Genomic DNA, 23692 nt, shown 5'->3' on the forward strand with positions numbered 1-23692 from the left:
GAATACGTGTCTAGCGTTAGTACAGTTTCGACGATCGTAGTAAGCACACGTATCGCGAAATTTTGCCCTACTCGTTTTAAAGCTTTAAGGCGAGTTCGATTTCGAATTGATCGGAAATTTATCTATCCATGATGAAATTGGTGGTAGAGCAAGTGTAAACAGTGATGAGAAATAGAAAAATTAGAGCAATAGACAGTGAATCCGGAAATAGCAACGATGACCTACGAGATTCTTGGCAATTCAGAATGCCTTGGTAAGTGTTTTGTAAAATATCACACCAAACGCAACTACAGAACTTGAATTCCAATAATTATGTTTTACAAAGTGTGAACACAGATAATATATTAAAATATAACACAGCAAAGGGTTGATTTAAATTTTTTCATCGAATCTTTTAATTAAATCCTTTGTATGCCCTTTGACTCGTCTTAATTACTCTTCGAAATAAATTTTATGAGATCAGAAGAAACGAAAATATAATTTCAAATAATTCTCAAATTTTTCTCGGCGATTTAAAGCAGATTTTAATTACGTCCAATTTCTTCGAACCACGGTATTGAGCGTACTTTTGTTTCCAAAAAAAAAGAAGGATCTAGGGAACTCAAGAACGTGAAACGGTCGGTGAATTTGAAGTGAAATGGGATTTCGAATGGGCGATGTACTTCTACTGGAAAGCGTATTGAAGTTACGAAGTTTTAAGTGATCGAGTAAAATAGTACCTGAAGAGGTCGATGGACCAGCGGAATACATATCGGAGGCACGAAAATTTAAGTAGTCGAATAAAATAGAACTTGGAATGCACGGAACGTAGAATTTTATTAAAATCGTGGAATTTTTAACCTCTTCGTCATCGATCTTTGTTCCTTCGATTTTTGTTGATAAGATAATCGATTTCTTGATCAGTAAAAATAAATCGTGAAGTATATGATAATGATAACACACATTATAAGAAACAGTGAAGCTATAAGTATGACAAGCTGAAAATTATTATCCAAAATGATAGAATATGACGATGGCTTTAAATTTCTAATGTGCAGTATCCTTAGAAAGGTTAAACATTATATTTGTGAAAACTCACATTTTGTTTGTAGCGATTTAAATAGCAAATTGAAATTTTGTTTTTCCAGGTGATTCCACGCAATTAGATCTAGATGGATTACTATACATCGGTGGTGTCGGAGCTCCATTTGCACCCCTAACTGTTCCTCCAGTTCTATGGACAGGTGCCTTAAGACAGGGTTACGTCGGTTGCATGAGAGACCTTGTCATAAACGGGCAACCGATCGATATTGCTGGATACGCTCAACAACAGGATTCCGGTAAAAATTTGTCCTATATTTCATGGCAAAACATAAATCCAGATTTTCCATTTCGTTAAAAATGACTGTCAATCAATTTTCCAACATCTAAACGATTGGCTTTCGCGAACAAAATTTTACAAACACTTTTTTTATCAGAGAATGCAATTTACCGTAGTGAAGTATTTATTTTCCAAGAGAAAAGTTTATTCGTACGGTAGAATTTTATAAATTGCACGAAAAAGTAACAATATATAGAATAATTACTAATTTATACATTTTCTTGATATTTAATTCTGCTAAATATGTAATAATTCGAGCTATATAATTTGTGCAATGTTATGTTGCATGTAAGTAAACGATAAAGGTATTTTGTTAAATTTTGCAGCAAAATTTTAACTTTTAATGTCGTATTCCACCCTTGTGTTAATGTAAAAGAAGATGACGTACTATAAAACAAAAACTGGTCATCTTTTAGACATGTAGTATACTTTGATTAATTTTCTAAAGTGCTGTTTTACTGTATGCAAAATGGGTGGAAAATATTAACCCAAATCATAGCTCTGTACACTATAACTGTTCTTATCACGTACTTGATTTTGCACCATAAGAGAAACACGTTATGCTAATTGCCTCGATGGCATAGTTCTACAATATGCTAAAATCCTAAGGCGTGGCAATTTTTAACATTCATTTTTCTCATTTTTAAGTATACCACATGCACACGTTACTTAATGACTCAATACTCATATACGTATATGCTAATAATAACTATGCTTTAATTTAGTCAATTTATATACTAATTAAAGAATATTTTCAACGCGTCATTATAAGAAAAATATAAAGAACGAACAGAATTACAATAAATATAAAGAATCGAGGACATCATTGGAAAATAGAACGACAGTAGGTTGGTGGAAGGAATAGATAGAGTAGTAGTGGTAATAATATTATTTAAATATTTTATTTTGTAACCAGTTATTATTCCTTTTATTGTAAAACGTGGTTAAATATTACACGTGTAAAATATTAACAAAAAAAAATTGTTTTCTGATGAAAAAAAGTTTCGCTGCGGACAGGATTCGAACCTGTGCGGGCATAGCCCATCAGATTTCGAGTCTGACTCCTTAACCACTCGGACACCACAGCTCATGTTACAACATGCCTTCTCGATTTAACTTCAACCGTTCATTGGTACCTTTAACAACTATTGTTTTTTATGCAAATGTTGTTTAACACATGACATTACATAAACTACTAATATTACTAACAAAAATTAAGTTCAAAATATATTTTTTTTAAATACACTTTGATTATAAAGAACATAATAAGAACATTTGACCAAACGCTGCAATTAACTATTTGCCAAAACATGACAGAAAAATAAGTTGTCCTTAACATTATTTCACTTAACCATCTCAAAAAAATGTTAATTATTATATAGATTGAAATATAATATCTATTGATTATAAATTACACATTGGATCCTCATATTTAAGCTTAGCTCATGTTAACATTTATAATTTTAGTCAACATTTTTTATTATAAACACAAATTTTTTCACATTTCTCGTTACCTTTGAGACAACTTTCCTGCTCGTTAAGTATCTTTTCGCTATTAACTTTTGACCAATGAAGTACAGGAATATGACAACGATTATGTTCGTTTCCGCTGTTCTTTCCGGCGGGATGTCTCTTTCCGAGGGGACAAAAAACTTCAACCGGGGAGCACTTGTCACTGTCTCCGTAATTTCGTTTCTGTGGACAATTTTGCAGGGGCTGTCAGGCCAGCTTGTCATTCTCAACCACCCCACTGTCCTTCACAACCCTGCATGCACGGTGGCCATTGTCTCGAGGGTTGGAACAGGTTTCACTGCGACTGCACTGGAACATCCTACACAGGTCCTACGTGCGGCAAAGGTAAGGAATTTCCTTCGAATTCCTTCTCGAGATCATGTCACGCGATTGGACAATCCAAATAAAACGAGATAATTCATCCCTCTGCACTAAAAATTCCATTCGCGATCGCACGTGGTACTCATTCGAGATCCTTTCAATTCATAATCTACCTCACTCTGACTTAATCGTGGATGGAGTTTAATTTATTGATCTCGATGCAGTCCATCGTATTAAGAATATTTGTAACACTAAAAATACCTGCAAAAATAGATGCGAACCTAGAAATGTTATAAATTTTGTTCTTCGCCTTCCATTCAGACGCATCAACGTTGCATTTGAACGGAACGCAGCAAATGACAGCGCTGATGCCGGAAGACTCGAAGACCCAGGCTGAGGAGATAGTAATTCGCTTCAAGACAACTAGGCCACGTGGGCTTCTCCTCTCCACGAGTTTGGAAACCAGTCCAGATCGGCTGCAGATCTACCTCGAGGAAGGGAAGGCGAAGATGCTGATCCACATCGGGGACAAGGAAAAGGTGAGTCCGTTTCCTTCAAATTTCCCGAAATTCCGCTCGTATCTTACGAACGTCTCAACTGGATCGCAGTTCCTCGAAAGGTGAAACGAAAATACCGTTGCAGTTGCGCAAAATAGAAAATGGAGTTAGATATTTTTTTGTAAAATTTCACCAGCACTCGGCACTCTTCTAAAGTTCCCTGGTTTTAATTGTACCTTTTTGGGGGAGGAAACATACTGGCGTTCTCTTAGCTAACCTCATTAGAGATCCGAGAACACCGTGGTATCGCAGTGGTTGGCACATAGAGGTAACAAAGTGGAATAGTCTAAAAGTATATTAGATTACGCAAAGTCTTTTACCCCTTTCTGCGTGGGTTTACTTATTTCTGCCTGCGATGTTACTAATAGTATAATACTCATGGAACAGAGACTCTGAAGGAGCCGTTAAGGGATGCACGTTGATCCCTGATGCTAAAAATGTTTCAGCGCGTTCTTGAAGACAAAAAGCTTCTATCATAAGGTTTTCTATCCTCAAATTGTTATTCCTGAATCCTGAAACGTTTCACCTGTGTACGTGGATAATTGTCCCCTTAGTTGCGAAATAAATTAGATCACTCTAAAATTAAATTACCTACATTGCTACTTGCTTTGATTATATAAAATATGATCGTAAAAATTGTAGAAAAGGAACCGTACGATGTTTGCCGAATAAAGCCAGACCTAACAATGCGTATCACTCTAGAAAAGTTTTGTTTGCAAATGTAAAGCGTCTTTAGACACTGTCAACAGGAAATGAGCACTTGGGTGTTGTACGCAGCCAAAGAGCTGAGCTATCCCACGGAACATGTCATTAACAGTGCATCATTCCACCCTTCGTGGAGCTACCTGCAGAGTTTCTGAATCATTGAATTCATCTCTCGAGACCCAGACATTTTTCTAGAAAGCAACAAGTATTTTATGCGATTTAAAGCATAATTATCCAATATACAATATTACTATTAACACTAGAGCAGAAATTGTAATGTTTGAAGGGGTTAATTGTTCGATAAAGACGTATCTTGAACTCCAAAGTCTCAAAGCTTTAACTAACTATAACAGATCCAAGTTTTACACCAAGTATTATCGCACATTTACAAAAGAGTGAAATTAAGGATAAAACATAAAACGTGAAAGCAAAATCGAATGGTTCCATGCCCGAAAATATGAATGGAGCATTCTCTACAGCCACTGTAAGTTCAACGATGGCAGTGCACGGCCATAAATCGTTCCGTTAAAAATTGTTGGTGTGTATTTTCTAAGCAGAAACGTGTGAAGCATCGCCGCTGGAGATAAATTGAAATCCATTGGCTCCGTGGCACGCGATAACGCATGAAAATTCGAACGACCTTGCTCATCCCCCCGCGATCATAATTCATCGATTCATTCCAAGCGTTTTTTCGCGACAGAATAAATTTGCTGTAAAAATTCAAATTGAACGAAAATAGACGCCGGCTGATAGAGCGTCGTGTATTCATAATTCATGGCTGGCACGAAGGTTCGAGTTCTTTGACGGAAGATACTCGGGGGAAACATGATGGCCGGTCTCTCGATACGTATAACGTTGTCTAATCTTCGTTGAGCAGAATAGATTAATCTCTGTTTGAAAATTGCTGAACAATTTCATTGAAAAAAAAAATAGAAAACTGAATATCTCAATTTAATATGTTTCGAAGCATGCCTCGCTTATTAAGCCTGGACATTTTTCAATTTGGAACGATTTCAGCGAAATGAACAAATTTTATTAAAAATATGTAAAAAAAAAAGGGAAATGAATTTCAGTTTTTGAGAGATATTTAGTTTAAATCATTTGATTTGCAAATAGTTCATATGTGATCGCAGATTTTCGTAAATATTACAGAAATTGATATATATGGGGTAGTTTAATGCAGCCCTTGACAAGTGTATTTGGATCGCTTGCGTTACTTCATATACAAACTAATTCAAATAATATACATTGAATGTTATTCAATTTTAAACAAACTCCAATCTTTCAATCATAAATTATATGGATCGTTACGAAAAAGCGAAATCATGGTAATTTCGCCGCTCTACTAAAACGAGATGGACGTAGATTAGTCAGGCTCACGGGTGGAGAATAATAATTTCGTCATCTGTGTTCCAACATTCGAAAACTCGCTACGAGTTATGTCCGCAAATAATAACCAAGTAATTATTCCGGTGTACGCGTTTATGCGCTCTGACGTTTATTCGTCCACGTATCCGCGATATTCCAACGAGTACGCAGCATTCGCTGCGCCCCGCGGAAAATCGAGGCACTCAGGATTCGTTATTTAATCAATGCACCTGCCTCCTCGGTTCATTTTACCCGAATACAACGTCCGTCCCGTGTCGCCAGACGTTTCACCCTCCTACAAACTGTAACCGCGAATGAGAGCGGCTTATACGCCACGAAATAACATTGTTCGCTGGAGAACGCTACGTAGTCGCAAGTTGCGACCGAGTTGTTTCCAATTTCGGTGCATCTCAAATTTGGAACGACCCAACTGCGACTGGGATACCCTTATCGCGCAACTACCGTTGGATAAACGAAACGGATGCACGAGTCGATGTCGGCTAAATTATACTTACGTACGACAACAACTGTTTTCGATTGTGAAAAAATTGCCAGGAAGAATCACTCGTGTTTATAGAAAGAATAATTTAATTTTGCTCTTTTAGAAGTCGAATATTGTGAAAATCATAATACAATAAGGGATGTGAAACGCCACATTTCGAAAATATTTTTAAGTCGTATATCACTTATTGCAAAAAGGTGAATTAGTGAATCTGCGATTTCCTAGTCATAAGCAGTGATTTATGACTCTTATTTCGTTATCCTTAACAACATTTCGACATGGAAATGATTAAAAAGCAGACTACTGTCTAGACTAACATTTTGCTGTACTCTTTGTTACGACTTCAAGCTCTCGTTACTCCTCTCCCTTACCCTCAGCTTTATATACACCCTCGTCTGCTATTTCTACGTACAACATTTTCATTATGCACTCATTTCTCTGTTGCACACTCTGTTCTACGTATTCTAATGGCTGCTGTATTATTGATGGACTTTGTTTAAAACAATACATGGCTAGTTAGCAATGCTTGATATTCACTGCACTAAATCAACAATTCGGATACTATATCAATTATTTGTAATCTTTAATTAGATAACATTTAAGGTAATGTGAAACTTGAGGGTTTACGTTGATTACAGTGACCGATATCAAAATACGACTACCAAAATGGTTACAGCGTTCTCAAGCAATTATTCATCCCCTTCAGGTGAATATACCAGTCTAAATTTAATTTCGGAACAATTCGAAATTGGAACAATCGGTTTACTATCAAATTCGACTCAATTCAGGTTGAGCAAAAGGAAAGGATATTTTATACGTACCTGTAACTAGAATTGTAACTCCTGCTAAATATTTAAATGCTTCTGATTTTACAATCGAAAGACTGAAAGTAATTCCAGTAATTGTTACCAAAATTGTGGTAATTTCCATCAGTATAATTAAAGCGATCGAAGACAATTTGATTAACTTTCGAAAGTAGTTAATTCACGTTTTCATGAAAGTGCTAAAAGTAAAATTAGAATACGTAGTTTAAAAATATTTTAAACATTTGGAAATTTTGTTAAGCTCTTCCTGTCTCTTTCTCTTCCCTTCTTCCTTTCTACTCTTGAATATTATCTCAGGCCATTATTGACAAACCGGTTCGTTGATGAAAATCGAGTTCAGAACACAGCTGCAAGTGCATACACCCCCATTACGAATGGAAACTAGTCGAGGCTCCGGAATACAACCGCGTACGATTAGAGGAAGCTGTAATTTACGTTTATGTTTCAATCTCGACCTCTACACGGTCTCGATAATTGAACGGAATAATTGATACGGTAATGAACATTTCAATTAGCCCAAAGTAAACACGAATTCCCTCCTGACATCGTCCGTTAAGAAAAGCTCTGATTTTCCTGACTAATTGAAAGGAGAACACGTTAAAAACGACCAAAGGAGTTAAAAACATATTAAAAATTAATCTCTTGTAAAATGAAACTTGACTGCAATTAGATTCTTTGTTGTAACAATCTTCTTTTGTCAATTGATCGATATCGTAGACGAAGGTATTAATGTATGAGTAACACGATACACATTTAACAAGCAGAGTCGCAAAAAACTTCATCGTTGAGACAAATAAAGTTATATGTATAATTTGGCCACGTATGTACAAATAGATTTAGATTTGTCCAATTGGCAAACAGGTGGAAACGAAAATTAGGTCATCGGGTGAACATTGTGTGCCAATTAAACGAATCGAATTAATTAACGACACGCGAAATTACCAACCGACACTTGTGTTATAAATTGGGAAACGAAATGGGGAAAGGACTCGGTGGGACGCTTCGAATAAACAGCACGGATATATCCAAGTGCACAATTTAACTTCAAGCAGACCGTAATTATCGATTTTATCGCGATCAGAAGACTTTTCAATCAAAAACCTTGAAAAAAGAAGAAAGAAACCCAAAAAAGGAAAACATATTTTTATATTTTATACTAAAACAGATTTAGTAAATAATTGTTATTTGCCAGCAATAACAATCTTTTCATAGTTGTGATTATTTCAGAATTAAAAGGACATATTTCCACACGATTTGCACATGTAATTGCGAATAACCGCGAGAATGGCTCTAATTGAAACGTGAAAGGAACGAGGCCAAGCGAGAGTGGGAAGGTAAGGGGGTTGCTTTTGCATTATGCACCGATTAATAAACGAATCGCGGATTTGGTCTCGAAATCGCGCTGTGATTTATTGTTCGGTCGACTGGAAGCATCGCGATTGCAAAATTGGTTACACGTACGTACGAACTCGGTGCATAGGGGTGGAATGATCGAAGCACTGAACGAAGAGGACGAGAGCTTAGAGGGCACGTTTGCAATTTATTTAATCCGCGTGAAGCGATCGATAGAGAAAACAAGTTGAATGAATTTCTATACAGAGAACAGAGAGTGTACATTTTCTCATAAAAAAGATTATAACTTGGAAAATGAATATCTTACGAATATTCTTGATAATTTTTCAAGTAATTTATATTCCTGTATTAATTTCTTCATGAGTAATGTTAAACAGAAGATCATAAACATTAACGAGCTGTTAGAGACAGTAATGAATAATGTCTATATAAAATATACACGTGAATGAAGATACGTTTGATTAAGTTTCTAAACAGCATAAGAGGATTGGTATTGAATACCGAATACTTAATGGAAACTATATCAACAAGTTAATGATGCTAACAGATCAAATCACAAATAGATCTTGCATTATTCCAATCGCACATGAATTTGTATACGTGTCAGAAATGATACATGTGAAGTTGTTCAGGCTAATTGCGAAACCCTATTATCCGAATAATAAACAGATCGTTATCGTTTTGATTAATGTATAATATCATGATCTATGTATGTTTCAATAATCGATATATATGTTAGAAATCTCGGACATCAGCAATTTTTTTGCAGAAGAAATGTAGCAACAAATTAGGTCCTTATATATTTTAAATTTGATATTAAAAACAGTTTTAAAACAAAATTATCAACATTCTACTAAAAAAAAAAGGTCCACCTTTCGATAATTCCAAAATCTAATTTAAATTCGCCAAGGCCCGTCAAATATTTATGATCCCCCGATCGATTTCGAGCTGACCTTCCCTGTCTCTCTCCAAATTCCCATCTCGCGGAGCCTCGCTCATCATGAAAAATCACAGGGTCGACCTCGTAACCGAGACACGGCCTCGCGAATCGATCTCTCCCCCAGAAGTAAAAAAAAAAAAAACAGCAAAAAGAAAAAGTAGCTAGAAACACGGGAAAACGAGGAGGGAACAAAAGGGGGAATGAGCGGAATGAAAACGAAAAAAAAAAAAGATGATTAGTCGGTGTATATACGTACAAAGGGGATACAAATTACCGCGTGGGGAGGGCGGCGAAAGCTGATTTCCCGCGGAGAAATTTCTTTGTAGCCCGGTCGAATATTTAAATAGCGAATTTTAATTAAAGTTTGCCCGAGTTCGTCAAATATTTACGATCCCCTGATCAATTTCCGGGCAGAGCTCGCTCCTTCTGCCCCCCTAGCCCGGATCTGCGCGCCTCTCGCCGTCATTTTTTCCCTGTCCCTCTCGATCGTCACGCTCCGCGGCGTCCCTATTTATTTTCACTTGCCCAGGTGCATCCGACGAATTTTATCCGTCAAGACCAAACGTGGCTGCAGTTACGTCTCACAGCCGTTCCCGGAAATAATTGTTCTCGAGAAGGAAACGTCGCGCGTTTGCTTCGTTTCTCGTGGATGGCTACGCTCGGTCCGGTAGAAGATGAGGCACGCGTTTACCCTCTCCAACCAGACTCTGTTACTCTCTTTATTACAGCGTCGTATTTCTATCCTGGCTGCTAGATTCGATGCGATGTTTGCACTGATCTTTACAGGAGACAGCCCAGTCGACAATTTTACCAGTACGTTTACTGTGTCATCTCTTGAGTGATGACGATCGTACGCGGTATCCAAACTTGAATAACGTCAAAGAATTATAGAAGTGATATGCAAAAAAAATTGGCAAGCTACATGCAATTGACGACGATAGAAATTTGCATCAGGATGTTGAATAAATCTGAGGCTCATCATTTGGGTATGACACCTCTTTTAAAATGAAGTGAAGAAAGTCCAAAGTGAAAAATTAAGAGCAAATGATCCAGTGCTAACTGAAACTAACTAAAACTTTTTAGTCAAAATAACCTATGAAATGTGCTAATAAAATTGTTCGATCGCTTCCTGAAACACTGTGCATGTTGAATACAAGATGAAAACTACAAGTACACAAAAGATTAAGTTTGCAATCTTCTTGAATCATCCATGACTGCACACGTTACACTTATTGTACGGTTTCCAAGGCATGTACGTGTACATACTGTAATTATAAATAGCAACATAATCATAGAGATCAATGGATGCTCGTCAATCACCGTGTACATACCCATACCTCCATTCGAGAATTCTGCACGTGTCAGCACACAAGGGATACATAAGCACAGAGCTTATAAGCATAGGAAGCGTCTGCGCTAATTTGAAGTGACATCTTTGAGACTAAACCATTAGCGTCACTTAAATGAGGGGAAGAGTACAACCACATTCAGCAGGGTATGGCTATCTTTCACACCCTCCCTATAGAGTACGGGTGACTAGTTGACTAATGAGATGAAGTTAGTCGACTAGTCCCTTCTAATATCCGCTGTGTTCTAAAGTGACTATAATATGATAGAAAGGACTGGCTCAAAATCCAATATACGAATAAAGTAATCTACTCTACATTACAACTAATCAACTATCCTTGATCTGTCTATAAACATTTTTGATTCTTAGAAAATATTTAGTTAAAACTTTAACTGCAAAGAAAATTCATATAACGTAGTTTATTCTCAAAAATCTTTGTCCTTTTATAAACTAACTTTCATGTCCTCGATTAAACACACCCCTAAGCTTCACGCGCCACCTTTAGACCACCAGCCAGCCACGTTGTCGTTATTTCTCGTTATTTTACCTTCCTTGTGACTAGAAATCGTTCAGGTTTGTTTGTGGTTAAAGTAACAGCAAGTGTTCACTGGTGAATCGTCGAAGCGAGGAGCAATCGGAAAATGGACGCGATAAGGGAAATACGTTACTTTCGCAGGTTCGTAGGAGACTTGAAGGCTCTTTTGGATCGTATTAATTCTTGCTATAAAGGAAATGTCCTCATTTTTATTTAGCTTCATTTCACTGGACGTCATTCATTTGCGTTCGAGTCCATGATGCGTTATAATTATACGCATACTGTCGCTTGAAACGTTATAAATCGATGCCCAGTCATTTTTGTGCAAAATAAAGTTTAATCCCCGTCGAATTGCTCGGTGATACAAACGGAATCATAAATTGATTTATTAAATTCATTCGTTCGTGTAGAACGTACTCTATAATTAATGGTAAAACTTTGATTGATTATACAGCTCGTTGCCTTCAATCGTGTTGCTGAAATGTTCGCAAAAAATCAGAGCCTGAATTCAATTAAATGACGATCCCCCTGTATTAATATCGGAGTACAAACTTTTAGGGAATCAATGGCACATTTGAAAAATCATCGTAATTTAAACGACCAATGCGGATTAGTTTACTTTTTACTGAAGCGGAAAACTGCCTGAAACGAAGCATATAACGAAATTTATTTCAGAAAGATTAAATTAAAACATGCAATATTCTCCTCTCCTTAGCTGCGATACGTTTGGGTACCCCATAGCCCCACAATTGGGTCCACTAAAATGACGCAAGTGTCCAACGCAACCCTATTTAAAGCACCCCGTCCCTCGACTAACCCTGACCCAACGGAATCGTTAATCGAGAATCGTTCGCGTCGTTGAATTTTCAACGATATTTTTAATAACTCACCGTCCAGTCGGCCAATCGACGTCACTCCGCTGGAACGAAGGAAAAAAGACGCGCTCGCCTGACAATCGATAACCGGTATCGCGCTCCGCGGCGCGATTCAACGCTTCACGGAACTGCGACTAGCCCAGTTCCAGGCGAGAGCTGCCGATGAATTCGATAAAGCTCGATCGAGATCGAGCACCGCGACAAAACGTCCCCTAATTGCTCGATTGATTCCGTAGCTGGCGCGGAGAGGGACGCGATTATCCGAGCGCGAGACGACGACAAAGTTCCAACCCCCTCTGGGAACCGTAATATCCGTCTACTGATAGACTTTCTATGTAATTTCACTTGGCTCTCGCTGGTAAGAGCGCTCTTTCGCGTCGCCCAACGCGAGCCCTCCACGGCCACCCCAACTGGGGTGACGACGTTACATTTCCACGCGAATTCTTTTGCCTATTCGAAGCTCGAGTGCAATCAAAATTGGGATATTTAAAAGAGTAGTCAAGTCGAAGGATATTTAAAAAATTTCGTAGAAATCACGATGAATTTAGTCGAAGACAAGCGTCACTGTCGTTGGTCGAAACCTCGTCACTGGGAACGATTGAAAATAACGCTTAAATTTCACAGAGGTGAACGGGAGCGATTGCTGGTGGCGCAAAGGTGACGCCAGGTGACAAACGTGTGTCAGGTGCCACGTGATAGATGAATATCGCGGCTGGCAGCATGGACCGAACCAGTTAGCAGATAGTGACGAGTTGCCCGGATTTATGGTGGTTTAACCAAAACGAGAGACGCCGTGTGTTAGTTTATCGATGCTGCCTGACCCTCGCCATGGTTCAACTATACGCGTATCGGGATTGTCCCGCCGCCCTCTGAATAACAGGATCGCGCATACATTTCGCGTTCACCCTCTCGCGTTATGAAAATGCACACGGTTCTGAGGGTTAATTCGCGATGAAAATTCGACCCCGCCTTTGAATGTGGTAAATTTCTGAGAGCGTCTAATTTCTCGTGTGCATATGCATTTTTGGCATTTTTCGTTGGTAATCTCGAGAAACAAAAATTATTAAAGCTAGACGCGCATTGACTGTCAAAAGTGGGTTACCGTAATTCTCACGGTAGGTTTGAAATCAACTCAATCTTTTGCTGTACTAATTGATCAAACTTCCTGAAATTTATGCGTTGTAAAATCCCCTAAATTATCTCGCAGTATGTGCAGCTTCTAAACTTCTCAGCTTATCTCATTCAATATTTCATACTACAGTCCACGAAATCGGTATATCATTGCGCACGTGTTATTCACCCTCTGCTCCTAAATCTCGCTGCTTATCCTTGATAACATCTATCACGAGTAACACTTTAATTATATCGTACGTTTCGGTTTAATGGAATTCTCGCGATTGGCGGAAATACGAACACCCACGGTAACGATATAAATAAGTAATTAATAAATTGAGTGCCTATTGCGAATAATTAGAATTAAATCAGTGCGAATTGAATATCAACTGAATGTCTGATTAGGAAAATTTTGAAAAAGGAATCGATAAAAATCGGTTCATTAAGATCAATTTCACCCTTAATAACGACGAACGGCTCGCGAGAGATCCAAAGTCGGATAGATAGCGTCTGTACTACTCTAACAGCTGTCCGACACCCAGCTCTAATTGCTCGCGTTCAAGTATCCATTATTACGTCCACGCGATGTAATTCAATCGATACGTTTCCACGTGAAACGTTTTCATTGCGGCGCGACGCAAGTTTCCTCGACGTTTCAGCGGCTGCAGCGCGTAATCAATCTCGTTTCAAATTTCGAAGGGTAAGCGCAAATTCGAGACGGAAATGGTCTCTGCTTGCAGCGTGATATACACGCATCGGAAAGAAATCCGAATTGCCTCTCGCATAATTTTCTAAGTAAAACGATCGCTGTTTGAAATCTCACGTACGTGTTATTACGTTTAAATAAAATCAGACATTTTTCAGACAGTTTAAAGCGGATTAAAACAGTAAAGAAAGTTTGAATTTAAAGGGTGAATCCGCATAAGTGTTTCTCAGTTTATTTTAATATATGAAAAGAACTATAAAAGCCATAGACAGTACTAATTTAATAGATTAATCTCAAATTTAATCCATTTTGTTTCCAGATTCTGGTCGCTGGCCAAGGTTTAAACGACGACATGTGGCACACTCTTAGGTTCTCCAGAAGAGCGGGTTCTCTAAAGTTACAAATCGACGATGAAGCCGCCATACGAGGTAAGATGTCTATAGCAGAATAATTCAAATTCTAGTTTAACTATTACCACCATATAAATTCCACTTGGAGATTTAAATATTTAACAAAATAACTTCAATCTTTTCGCATCTAGTAATCAGTGCCTATAAAAACTAGCATTTTACACTTTTTTCATACAAATTTCGGATTTATATGCCTTTCAAAGTGGGTTCGGACGAAAATTCTTTCACCAGTCGATTAATATCCCATACAAATCGCTGCGTGAATTCGCAAACGAAAGTCTAAACCGCAAAAAAATCTCGTACAAAACTAGAACCAGTACGACAGCTTCAATCGTTTTAAAAAAATTATACAACGTCAGGCTGGATCACATTTACAACGGGACCAATGCGAACAGCGTGAATTCGCTCCCTCATTGTCCATCGTGCTATTATACAATTGCCTATTTTCTCTTCTTTTTTTCTGGTTTCCACGTGAGGTATCTAGTCACACACTGCTGATCCCTTTGGCGCTTTTCAAGGAACGAACACAAAAAGGGGCTTGTTCGCGTTCGAATTCGAACCCGTTCGTCTGCAGCAGAGCAACTCGAATGGCGAGAATGTTTCAATCCCGGTTGGTTCGATCTCTTTTTTTTCGTACGCGTGCATTGATGCGGTTTTAATTGATATTCAAAGACCAAACTGAACACCTAGATGCATGGTTGACAACCTCAAACGAGCAGTATTATCGTTTATTTTAAATGTTCTAAATATTTCTGAGGTGTTAAACTTCCTCTTTATGGATACATTACAATGTCTGATATCAGCGCATGCTATTACTCCGCATTCTAATTTAAATAAAATCCTTCCAGTTGAATCGAAAGGGTAATCAAAAATATCAAATAGATACGCTATATATATGCAAATCGAAGCAATCCGGTTAGGTCATATCGCTTTTCCCAAGGTGCCAACCTTGGTAACGACATTCGAAAACCGATCAACTATTTCGCAGCTGTGTCGCGCGTATAATTCGGCTGGCGAACGAGATATTTCTGAAAGTTGTTCGAGCGGATCGCCGTTAGCGTCCCCGCGAGCTGTAACTGCGTTAAAAAGTCGCGACGATCTTTTTTCGTTTCCTTTTCGTTTTTCCATTTTTTTCTTTTTTCTTTTTGTTTTTAGTACCCCCTCGTTCCGTGACAATGGCGAGTTACGTCGAAATCGCCCGAGGGAAGGTTTTTCGTTTCCGACCGGGAGTCGTTCATTTTTCATTGAACGCCTTGCAGTGACATAACATTTCGTCTGAGGCAAATTCGACTCGAGGATTACGCCGATATTCATTTAAAACGTTCCGCGGGGGCTTTTCTCTACCGCGTTACGTCGCTTTTACGTGGAAAACCGTGTTTCCTATGGCGAAGTGATACTTTCGGGGCTTCGCGAAAGTTTGAATTCGATTGACAAGCTTTTTCGTGAATTTACCGAAAACGTTTACCTGTGGATTTTGTATGGCGTTCGCCTGAATTTGCATTCATACTCGTTATTATTTAAAAACTTTCTGATGCTACAGTGGTTTCTGGAATAATATTTTTCCATGTAAATCGGTAACGAAACTAGTCGCAGACATTCTTTTTCCTAATATTTCTTACTTCATTTTAGGATTCGATAAAGATTAGATATTTTCCAAATTAGAGTTTGAACTCCATATTATAAACAATACGATTCATTTAAAAAAAAATATGGCAAGTAAAAATCTACGTTTCGTCAAAATCATCAGCACAAATTATACCTCCTAGTTTGCCACGCAAACGACTGTTTACCAGAGTATCTGTAATCATTGACAACTGTACAATTAAATTCCGTTTTATTACGCTACCAACGATCGATTTAAGGAAACAGCGGAAACCGTTCGAGTCGGTGCCCAGCGCAACCGTTCGCCAGTAACAGGAACGGCTAAAGTTGCTCGACCGATTAAGGGAGGCGATACCCCTTTCACGTACAAACGACAAAGCCCATCGAAGCTTTTGCAGTCGTCAAATGCCTCGTAACACCGAGCAGTAAGTGGCTCGTAACAGTTAGCACTACGTTCCAATCTATCGCGCGTTCTTTATCGTCTCGAACCTAATCGGATTGTCTCTCATTGCCGGCAATAGGCACTCGAGGACGCAGCTTATATACAACCGTGCTGCCACAGCCGTTTACCCCGCGCACAATCGCCGTTGAAACGCAACGCTTCGATGGCAATCAACCCGTTTTACGTCTGCTGGAGACACACAATTTACCCAGCCCCGCGTTCCTTACTCGCTTCGACGCTCCTAACCTCGTGCCGTTTCATTTGCATCGATACACCTTTCCATAGGGATCCCGGAAACTGCCGCGACATTGCGTCTCGAACTCGTTTCCTGTCCGTCGTTACTTCGAACGGAGTTTTTCTGTTATTAAAATCACCCAGTCTTAGTTATTTTTACTGACGAACGTTTGTTATCAAGAAAATTTGACACGTTGCGACGACTGACTAAAATATCAAAAATTGTGTTTTTGATTGGATGAATAATTATAGAAAATACTAATTGTGAGTGACAAAGCAACGGTTAAAAATTTGTGAAATTTAATATGCTAGAGAATATTAGCAATCAGAGGAAAGGTCGACAGAATTTTGCTGGAACGCGTTTATTGCGACTAGAATCGTAAGCTGTTTCACGGATTGGCTGTCTCTTAGGAAATAAATTCTTCCTTACGTAGCCAACAATTTCTAGTCACCGCGACGTGCACGCGACATTAATTTCAATCAGCGAGCACTGGAACAATTGAGCTGAGGAGATAGAGAAGTATTTTCACGTGCCGCGTAACATTTGGTAGCAGTTTTTAATATCGGTCACGTCGCCTCTGTCGCGCTCTGTTTCGACGCAGACAATTTTTAACGGCGAACCGAATTTTTCCGAAGGAATATCGCGCGTGTTGGGTCAACCGGTATATTTGCAACGATATTCGTCGCGTTCCGTCTGACGAAATCGCGCTACCACCTGAGATATTATTTTCCTAGCGAGGGTGTAATGTGCGTTTCTCCCACGACAGGTTGAAGTGTGTAACTGTTATTGCTCTGTCATGGCCAGAATTCCCAGAAACGCGTCCGTCCCCCGAAATTTTCCGAAATATTCTGCCGCTGTCGCGAACAAGATTTACATGGATATCCGCGACTTCCGGAAACGTCACGCGGCGAACGATATCGAAGCGAACAGTGTCGCGTTTCGTTCGAAATCCAGCAACTCGTCGTCGAAAAAATAACAATTACACGACGTACAAAATTGTAACACGAATAATATAGGAACCAGGTGAATGCGTATAAAGGTACGTAAAAAAATTAAATTTCGAAACGTATGAGAGATGAAACTCTACAACACTGCAAACACGACTGGTGCTGCGCAACAATTCACGTTCGCGACAAATAAATTCCAGGCAAAATTACCCTGTCACAGATAAAACGAAGAAATGATCAATTTTTACCAGCGCAACGCGTCGCTTCCGCCTACGCTCTTCAGCGAGCCCTTCGTAACCGCGCGAATTCAGAGGCAACGGAAGTTAGTGCGCGACGATTTATAAGATCGTACGTTCGAGGAGACGTAACGTTTAAAAACGAGCAGGTAGCATTCGTGCTCGTTCATTGTGTCGGATGGAAGGTAGGAGATCGTCGTACGAGGTTCGAGCGTATCTCGCGGGGTGCATCGAGCCACGAAACTGGCGCGTTCGAATATTGAACAGGGGCGGTTTCGAGGTATCGAGCGATCCTCCGCTCGCGAGAAGGATCCATTTCGCATTGACGACTGCCTCCGGTCCTCGTATCTTCCCTTTATGCTTCAACTGTCTCGAATAGGCGGTCGAGAAGTCAATCCTGGAAGAAAGGGTGATAGCTGCTGCAGCGGATGGGGGTGGAAAAAAGTTCTCAATCGAATCGCGCGACTGATCGACGCGAGACGCGCGATTTAATAAATTCCCTTTGGGTTGGGCGTTCTGCCGTCATCTACATAGAATTCGACAAGACGAATGATAAAGGAAGAAAATATAAATATGGATAGAAAAGCGTTAACAGTTGTTGTTCATTATTTAACAAACGAATTTTGATGCAAATGGACAAATTGAGAACATAAATTGGTGATATTTGGCGTAGTTAATTGAATTACGAAGAAATGAAGATTGAACGCGTGTCATAGTACGTATACTCTTGGCTCTGCCTCGAGCTTCGCATTTCTATTACTGACAGATACAAATTTCACGATAATTATTAATAATACCTGCATTCATCGATGCTAGATTTATGAGACTCCTCAATTTGATAGATATTCGAATCACAGAAATCATAAATATTAACTCTTAATAATTCACATTGGCTTTCATTACTGTAACGATATTAATATTCTAACAATTCGTATAATCATACTATTTTCCTAAAAAATATCAAAAACACATGTCGCATCTTAACTTCTCAAATAAAAAAGCCTGGCTTCCCGACACGATTAACACAAATACAGAACATCTTTCAAAGGTATCTTTTTCTTTAGCACTCATTAATATAATAAATATTCATTCGACGGAAGGAGAACGAGCAAAGGATGAAACAAACGTAACAATAACTTACTACCATCGAAACAATGGTGATATTAATTTCACCGTCGAATCTAATTTTTCTTTTACCGCGAGGGAGAGACTCGTCGAAGAGCCTGCGCTTTTGATCCCAGCTCGCAGCGTCGGTTCGCCTTCGTGGCTGGCCCGCGATACCGTATTTCAAAATCCCTGTTTAGCATAAATATCCGGGCAACAGCCGAGGCGAGCGCGGCAATTCCGCCAGGAATTCCGCGTTCAAGCCCGTAGAGACGGAAGGACAATACGTCGCGTCGCCAGCAGAGGAAATACGAAAGGCGCTAGCCAAGATGGAAAGCGGAGGGTAAATCTCGGTCCACGGAACGGGGACGGGGCAGGGGGCTTGCAAAGCGGAAGAAATTTTATTAACGACGCGGGGAAACGAGACGCGCGCATCCCGGTTGCATCGCTGTTATCTTATTCCGTTTTAAAATAATTACTCGTTACCCGGTTAAATTACGAGTTACGAGCTCCGCCGCGATTCATTCCCCTTTATCGCGTCCCATCTTCCCCGCCGCGGCGGAAGAAATCTTTTAATGTAAAATTAACCGCCTGTCCGGAGATTTCATATCTGTGTTGCCGGCAATTTTATAATGGACGCCCTACGCCTCTTTACATTTTTTTACCGTCATTTCTGCGAAGAACTTTACGCTGAAACCTCGCGAGTTAATAAAAATGGCAATTATTTCTTTAATATGGTAAAGACGCGAAATACGTTTGATTAAATTGTTACGTGATTTAAAGGGAGGAACTGAGGATGAAATGAAAGTCCGAGGGTGTGATATTTGTCGGATAAGTTACTTTCTGATTTGCTCGAAGATTAAAGCACGTACAAAATTTAGCTCAGTCTGATTGCAAACTGCGGGGGCCATTATTTCCGCTAGGATCGTTGTCAGAGAATGTTGAAACGTCGGAGCAGAGACAGCGAGGAATTCCCCGTGGAAAATTCCCGTTCGATAATCAATTTCTCTATCAAGATTTATCATTGGGGCGCGCCATCGCGAATCATTCGGGGCGGCAAGATTTATGCGGTCTTTGTAACAGTGGCCGGGACTTTCGTTCGGTATCAAACGCTCTCTCGACTAGAAAATAATTTCCCGATTCTCTTCCATCATCGTGAGTGTATCATATTTCTTGGAAATTATCGACAGTTCCATTTCCATTATGAACTACCCTGAGTCACGTGTGCGAGAAGCTGGCTAAATCAAGCGTCTCGAACTGCAACCACTTTTCTACGGTTGAAACAGTGCGAGTCGCACTCTGTAGCGTCGACTGATCGTTTACGCGAACTGCTTTCGAAATGCAACGAAGCAGCGACAAATTTTCTTGCTACGATTAAAATATAATTACTTGTAGATTGATTTATTTATATAGATATTATAATACGTTCATCGATATTCATTCAATAGCAGAAACGACTATTTAAATCATCGCCTCTTTTCCATTTGCACCATCGCGATCTTCGAGGCTCACCTTCCAGAGGTTCGATGCTCTTTCAGTTCCGCGTCGCAGCGACGCGGAAGTTACTCGCGTTCCACTTCACTTCCGTCTCTCACGCGCGTCCTACGCGCTTCTTTTTCCCTTCCTCCTCCTCCTGGAGACACTCCGCGCGCGTTTTACGCGTCTCTGAACACGAAAACACTTGGGGCTTCTAATTTTTTAACGTAAGAGCCGACGCGCGACAACGATCGTCGTCGACGTTCGCATCAGCCGCCGTCATTACTTCTCAGCCAAATGAAACATCCTTCCTCTTCGCCATCGAATTTTACTAACGCGTACGCTTAGAATGTTTCTCTTCCGTCGACTATCGTAATAAGAAATAATTAAAATCGCAAAGATATTTATGATACTCTTATTATTTGGTACCAATAACGATCTATTGCCAGCGAAAGTTTGGCTGAGAAATCCTCAGGTGAAATTTTTCATTCGAAACTGCTCTTGAAGAGCATCGTCGGCTTAATTGCTCGCGAAACTTCAGTCGGTTGATTTTCGTTAATTATTCAAACCGACGGGAAATTCTCCGTCGAAGAAGATCGGAGATTGGAGAATCTTCCCACGTAACATTCTAGAAGAAAGTACGACGAAAACACCTCTGGCGAGCCGATATTTTCAATAATAATTTACGCTTTGACAGCCTCGACATGTATTAAGCTCGACGCCTGTAAATTATCGACAGACTCACGGCCAAGTAGCTTGCCAAGAGCTTTTCGTTATTTCGATATTCATAGTGCGTGCATTATAATTCAATCGTTAAGAAATATACATTAGAAGACCATTATCATTTTCTTTTTATTAAACATTCGACAGTAATTTAAAACAATTCGAGACTTTTACTTTCAGCAACTCCCAAGTCTCTTTCTTCGCGTTAGTTTTCAATAAAAGTGACTATCATGCCCTTTGTCGAGTGGCGCGCGTCTGAATCAGCTACGCGAGGATGGAGGTCCTGTCTCCCGCGGGAATTGTAAGAATCGACGCTGATGCTCGCGACTCGAATTCGGAAAGTTTCGAAAGAATCCAGAGTCGACCCTCGATTGGTACATAGCTCAACTCGCAGGATTTCCATGGCATACCACGGCAGGGTGGGGACACGTACGGGTAAATTACAAATTTCCCAAGGCGGTCGCCGGATGAAATCACAAATTCCGAATGCGCGGCCGTTTGCATTCAGCCGGCGATCCTTTCGAATCTAGACGCCCTTATGAATGCTAATTGAAGATTTTCCGGGGCATCTCATCGATGCTCCGCCATCAGAAACGCGGCCGTTGGGCGTAAGTCCTGCTGCGGAGACACGCTCGAACGAGGGGCAAGTTTTTATTGCGAGCAATCCGGATGATTTTATTCGCCCATCTCCACTGGTGTGCCAGTTGCCTCCCATTTTTTCCTTTTTTTTTATATTTTTCAAATATAGAAATGTTTTATTCTCTCTGTTGTAAACAGTCGAGTATGTTTTCAGCTTTTTACTTTAGTTTATTTTATTTTTCTAGCTTTTATTGTAGGAATTATTTGTAAGAAATATGAAATATTGACGTATGTTGATGAATTTCCATGAAAGTAGATTTAAGAAGAGAATGATTAACAATATGAATGTATTCTGAACGGTCGCAGTAGTCTACGACGAAACTTGTCAGACACAAGGTACTGCTTAAGACTAGTCTTTCATTTCTTACAATTAATTCTTGTAATTAACAATTAAGAAACTTTCTTTTGTCGTTATCTATGAGTTCCACAATGCTAATTATTTTTGTGAAAATAGAGAGATCGTCAACGCATTGTATAACAATATTAAATTGACCAAAGCGTCTTTCATACATACGTATAATGAATATATCACTTTTACATAATTGCACTCGAACGATCAACATCGTCCAAGATAGGTTATCACATATTATATATACTCGTAGAGCATCATATCTTCTTCTGGAAAACGATATCAGTGACGTATACGACGAGTGACGACTTGCGACTTACTTTACAGAACTGAAACGTCACTGTTACGAGTAAAATACACCTTTTAATTCTTCGACACAGCAAGATAAGATCACTCAGAGACTCTAGCACACATTTTCTGATACCGTTTGATATTATCGCTTTAAAAATACATCGTGACATATGTCATATGTGGTTCGTCAGCAACATTCACAGATAGAAACGAACGAAGTAAACATCAACTGAAGCGATTTGCGCGAAGAAATTAAAGAGTTCTAGAGAGAGGTCAACTTCTCCATTGCCGCTATCTTTCGCAACCGATAAGTCGATACCAGGCAATCTCTTCCTGAATAAACAAGAATAAGTGAGCTATTCAATATTTCATAGAAACCGAGCGTGTTCGTTGTTAAGTATACACAATAGTAGGATTTTTGCGTTAAATAAACATTTCTGAAGGGAAATTCGCGATATCTTCAAGACGGTATTCCCGTCAGATTAAACAGAAAAGTTCCTAGTCATTTATCAACAAACTAACACACATCACACTTAAATGTACATACGTATACGATAACAAATAATTCATTTCAGAATTTGTTCACACCATAAAAGTAGAAGTATCTTCCATTTAGAATCTTTTTACATTTAACTTCAAGAACACCAATTAGAAAAGCAATTATTATGCAGAAATATCGCAAAAAACGTAGGCCGTTTCAGCGCGATGCTGCTGGGCCGAATCGCAAATCGCAGGTATGCAAATGCACCCTGTTCCTTGAAATGCACCCGACGCCGTCTGCGAGGCGAGCGCCGCGTTCCAAGGAAGCGCATTCGGAATCGATCGGCGGCAGAGAATTCCTGACGCCGCCGAACCTCCCTTGCCATTTTTATTTCGCCCCGGTGCCATTTGTCGTCCCCACGCGCTGCACCGCCGCCTTGCGACCCCGTCGAGTGTCCTTTTTCATAAATAACCGGCAGCAGAAAGCGACGTCGCGGCAGGAAGCACCCTCCTGCCACCCTTCTGCCGGAATTCGACGTCCGCGGAATATATACGGTCGAGATTGGATTTGGACTTGATTGAGGAACGCTGCGAATTTCTGTTTTTCTTTCTCAATTAAAATTTGCAATTTTTTTATTTGTGATTCGAGCATTTAACCCTTCGACGCGCAATCTTGCCGTTTTGTAACGTATTTTGTGCATCTATGTGTATTAAAGATAGAAGAATACGTGAGATTTGT

At 39.6% G+C, this 23692-nt stretch overlaps 1 protein-coding gene and 1 non-coding gene across 10 annotated transcripts in view; one reads left to right on the forward strand and one right to left on the reverse strand.

The window, feature by feature from the left end:
- Positions 1-23692, forward strand: part of Nrx-1 (neurexin 1) — a 345279-nt gene that overhangs the window by 255395 nt on the left and 66192 nt on the right. For all 9 annotated transcript variants that reach the window (XM_076893320.1, XM_076893321.1, XM_076893322.1 and 6 more), the window contains 4 exons: positions 1128-1319; positions 3074-3217; positions 3515-3732; positions 14339-14447. In XM_076893320.1, coding sequence (XP_076749435.1) covers positions 1128-1319; positions 3074-3217; positions 3515-3732; positions 14339-14447 — 663 coding nt within the window. The remainder of the gene's footprint in view (positions 1-1127; positions 1320-3073; positions 3218-3514; positions 3733-14338; positions 14448-23692) is intronic.
- Positions 2366-2447, reverse strand: Trnas-cga (transfer RNA serine (anticodon CGA)). The gene has a single exon. It is a non-coding gene; the product is annotated as a tRNA-Ser (tRNA).

Source organism: Xylocopa sonorina, chromosome 4 (genome assembly GCF_050948175.1).
Source record: "Xylocopa sonorina isolate GNS202 chromosome 4, iyXylSono1_principal, whole genome shotgun sequence".
Lineage (NCBI taxonomy): Eukaryota > Metazoa > Arthropoda > Insecta > Hymenoptera > Apidae > Xylocopa > Xylocopa sonorina.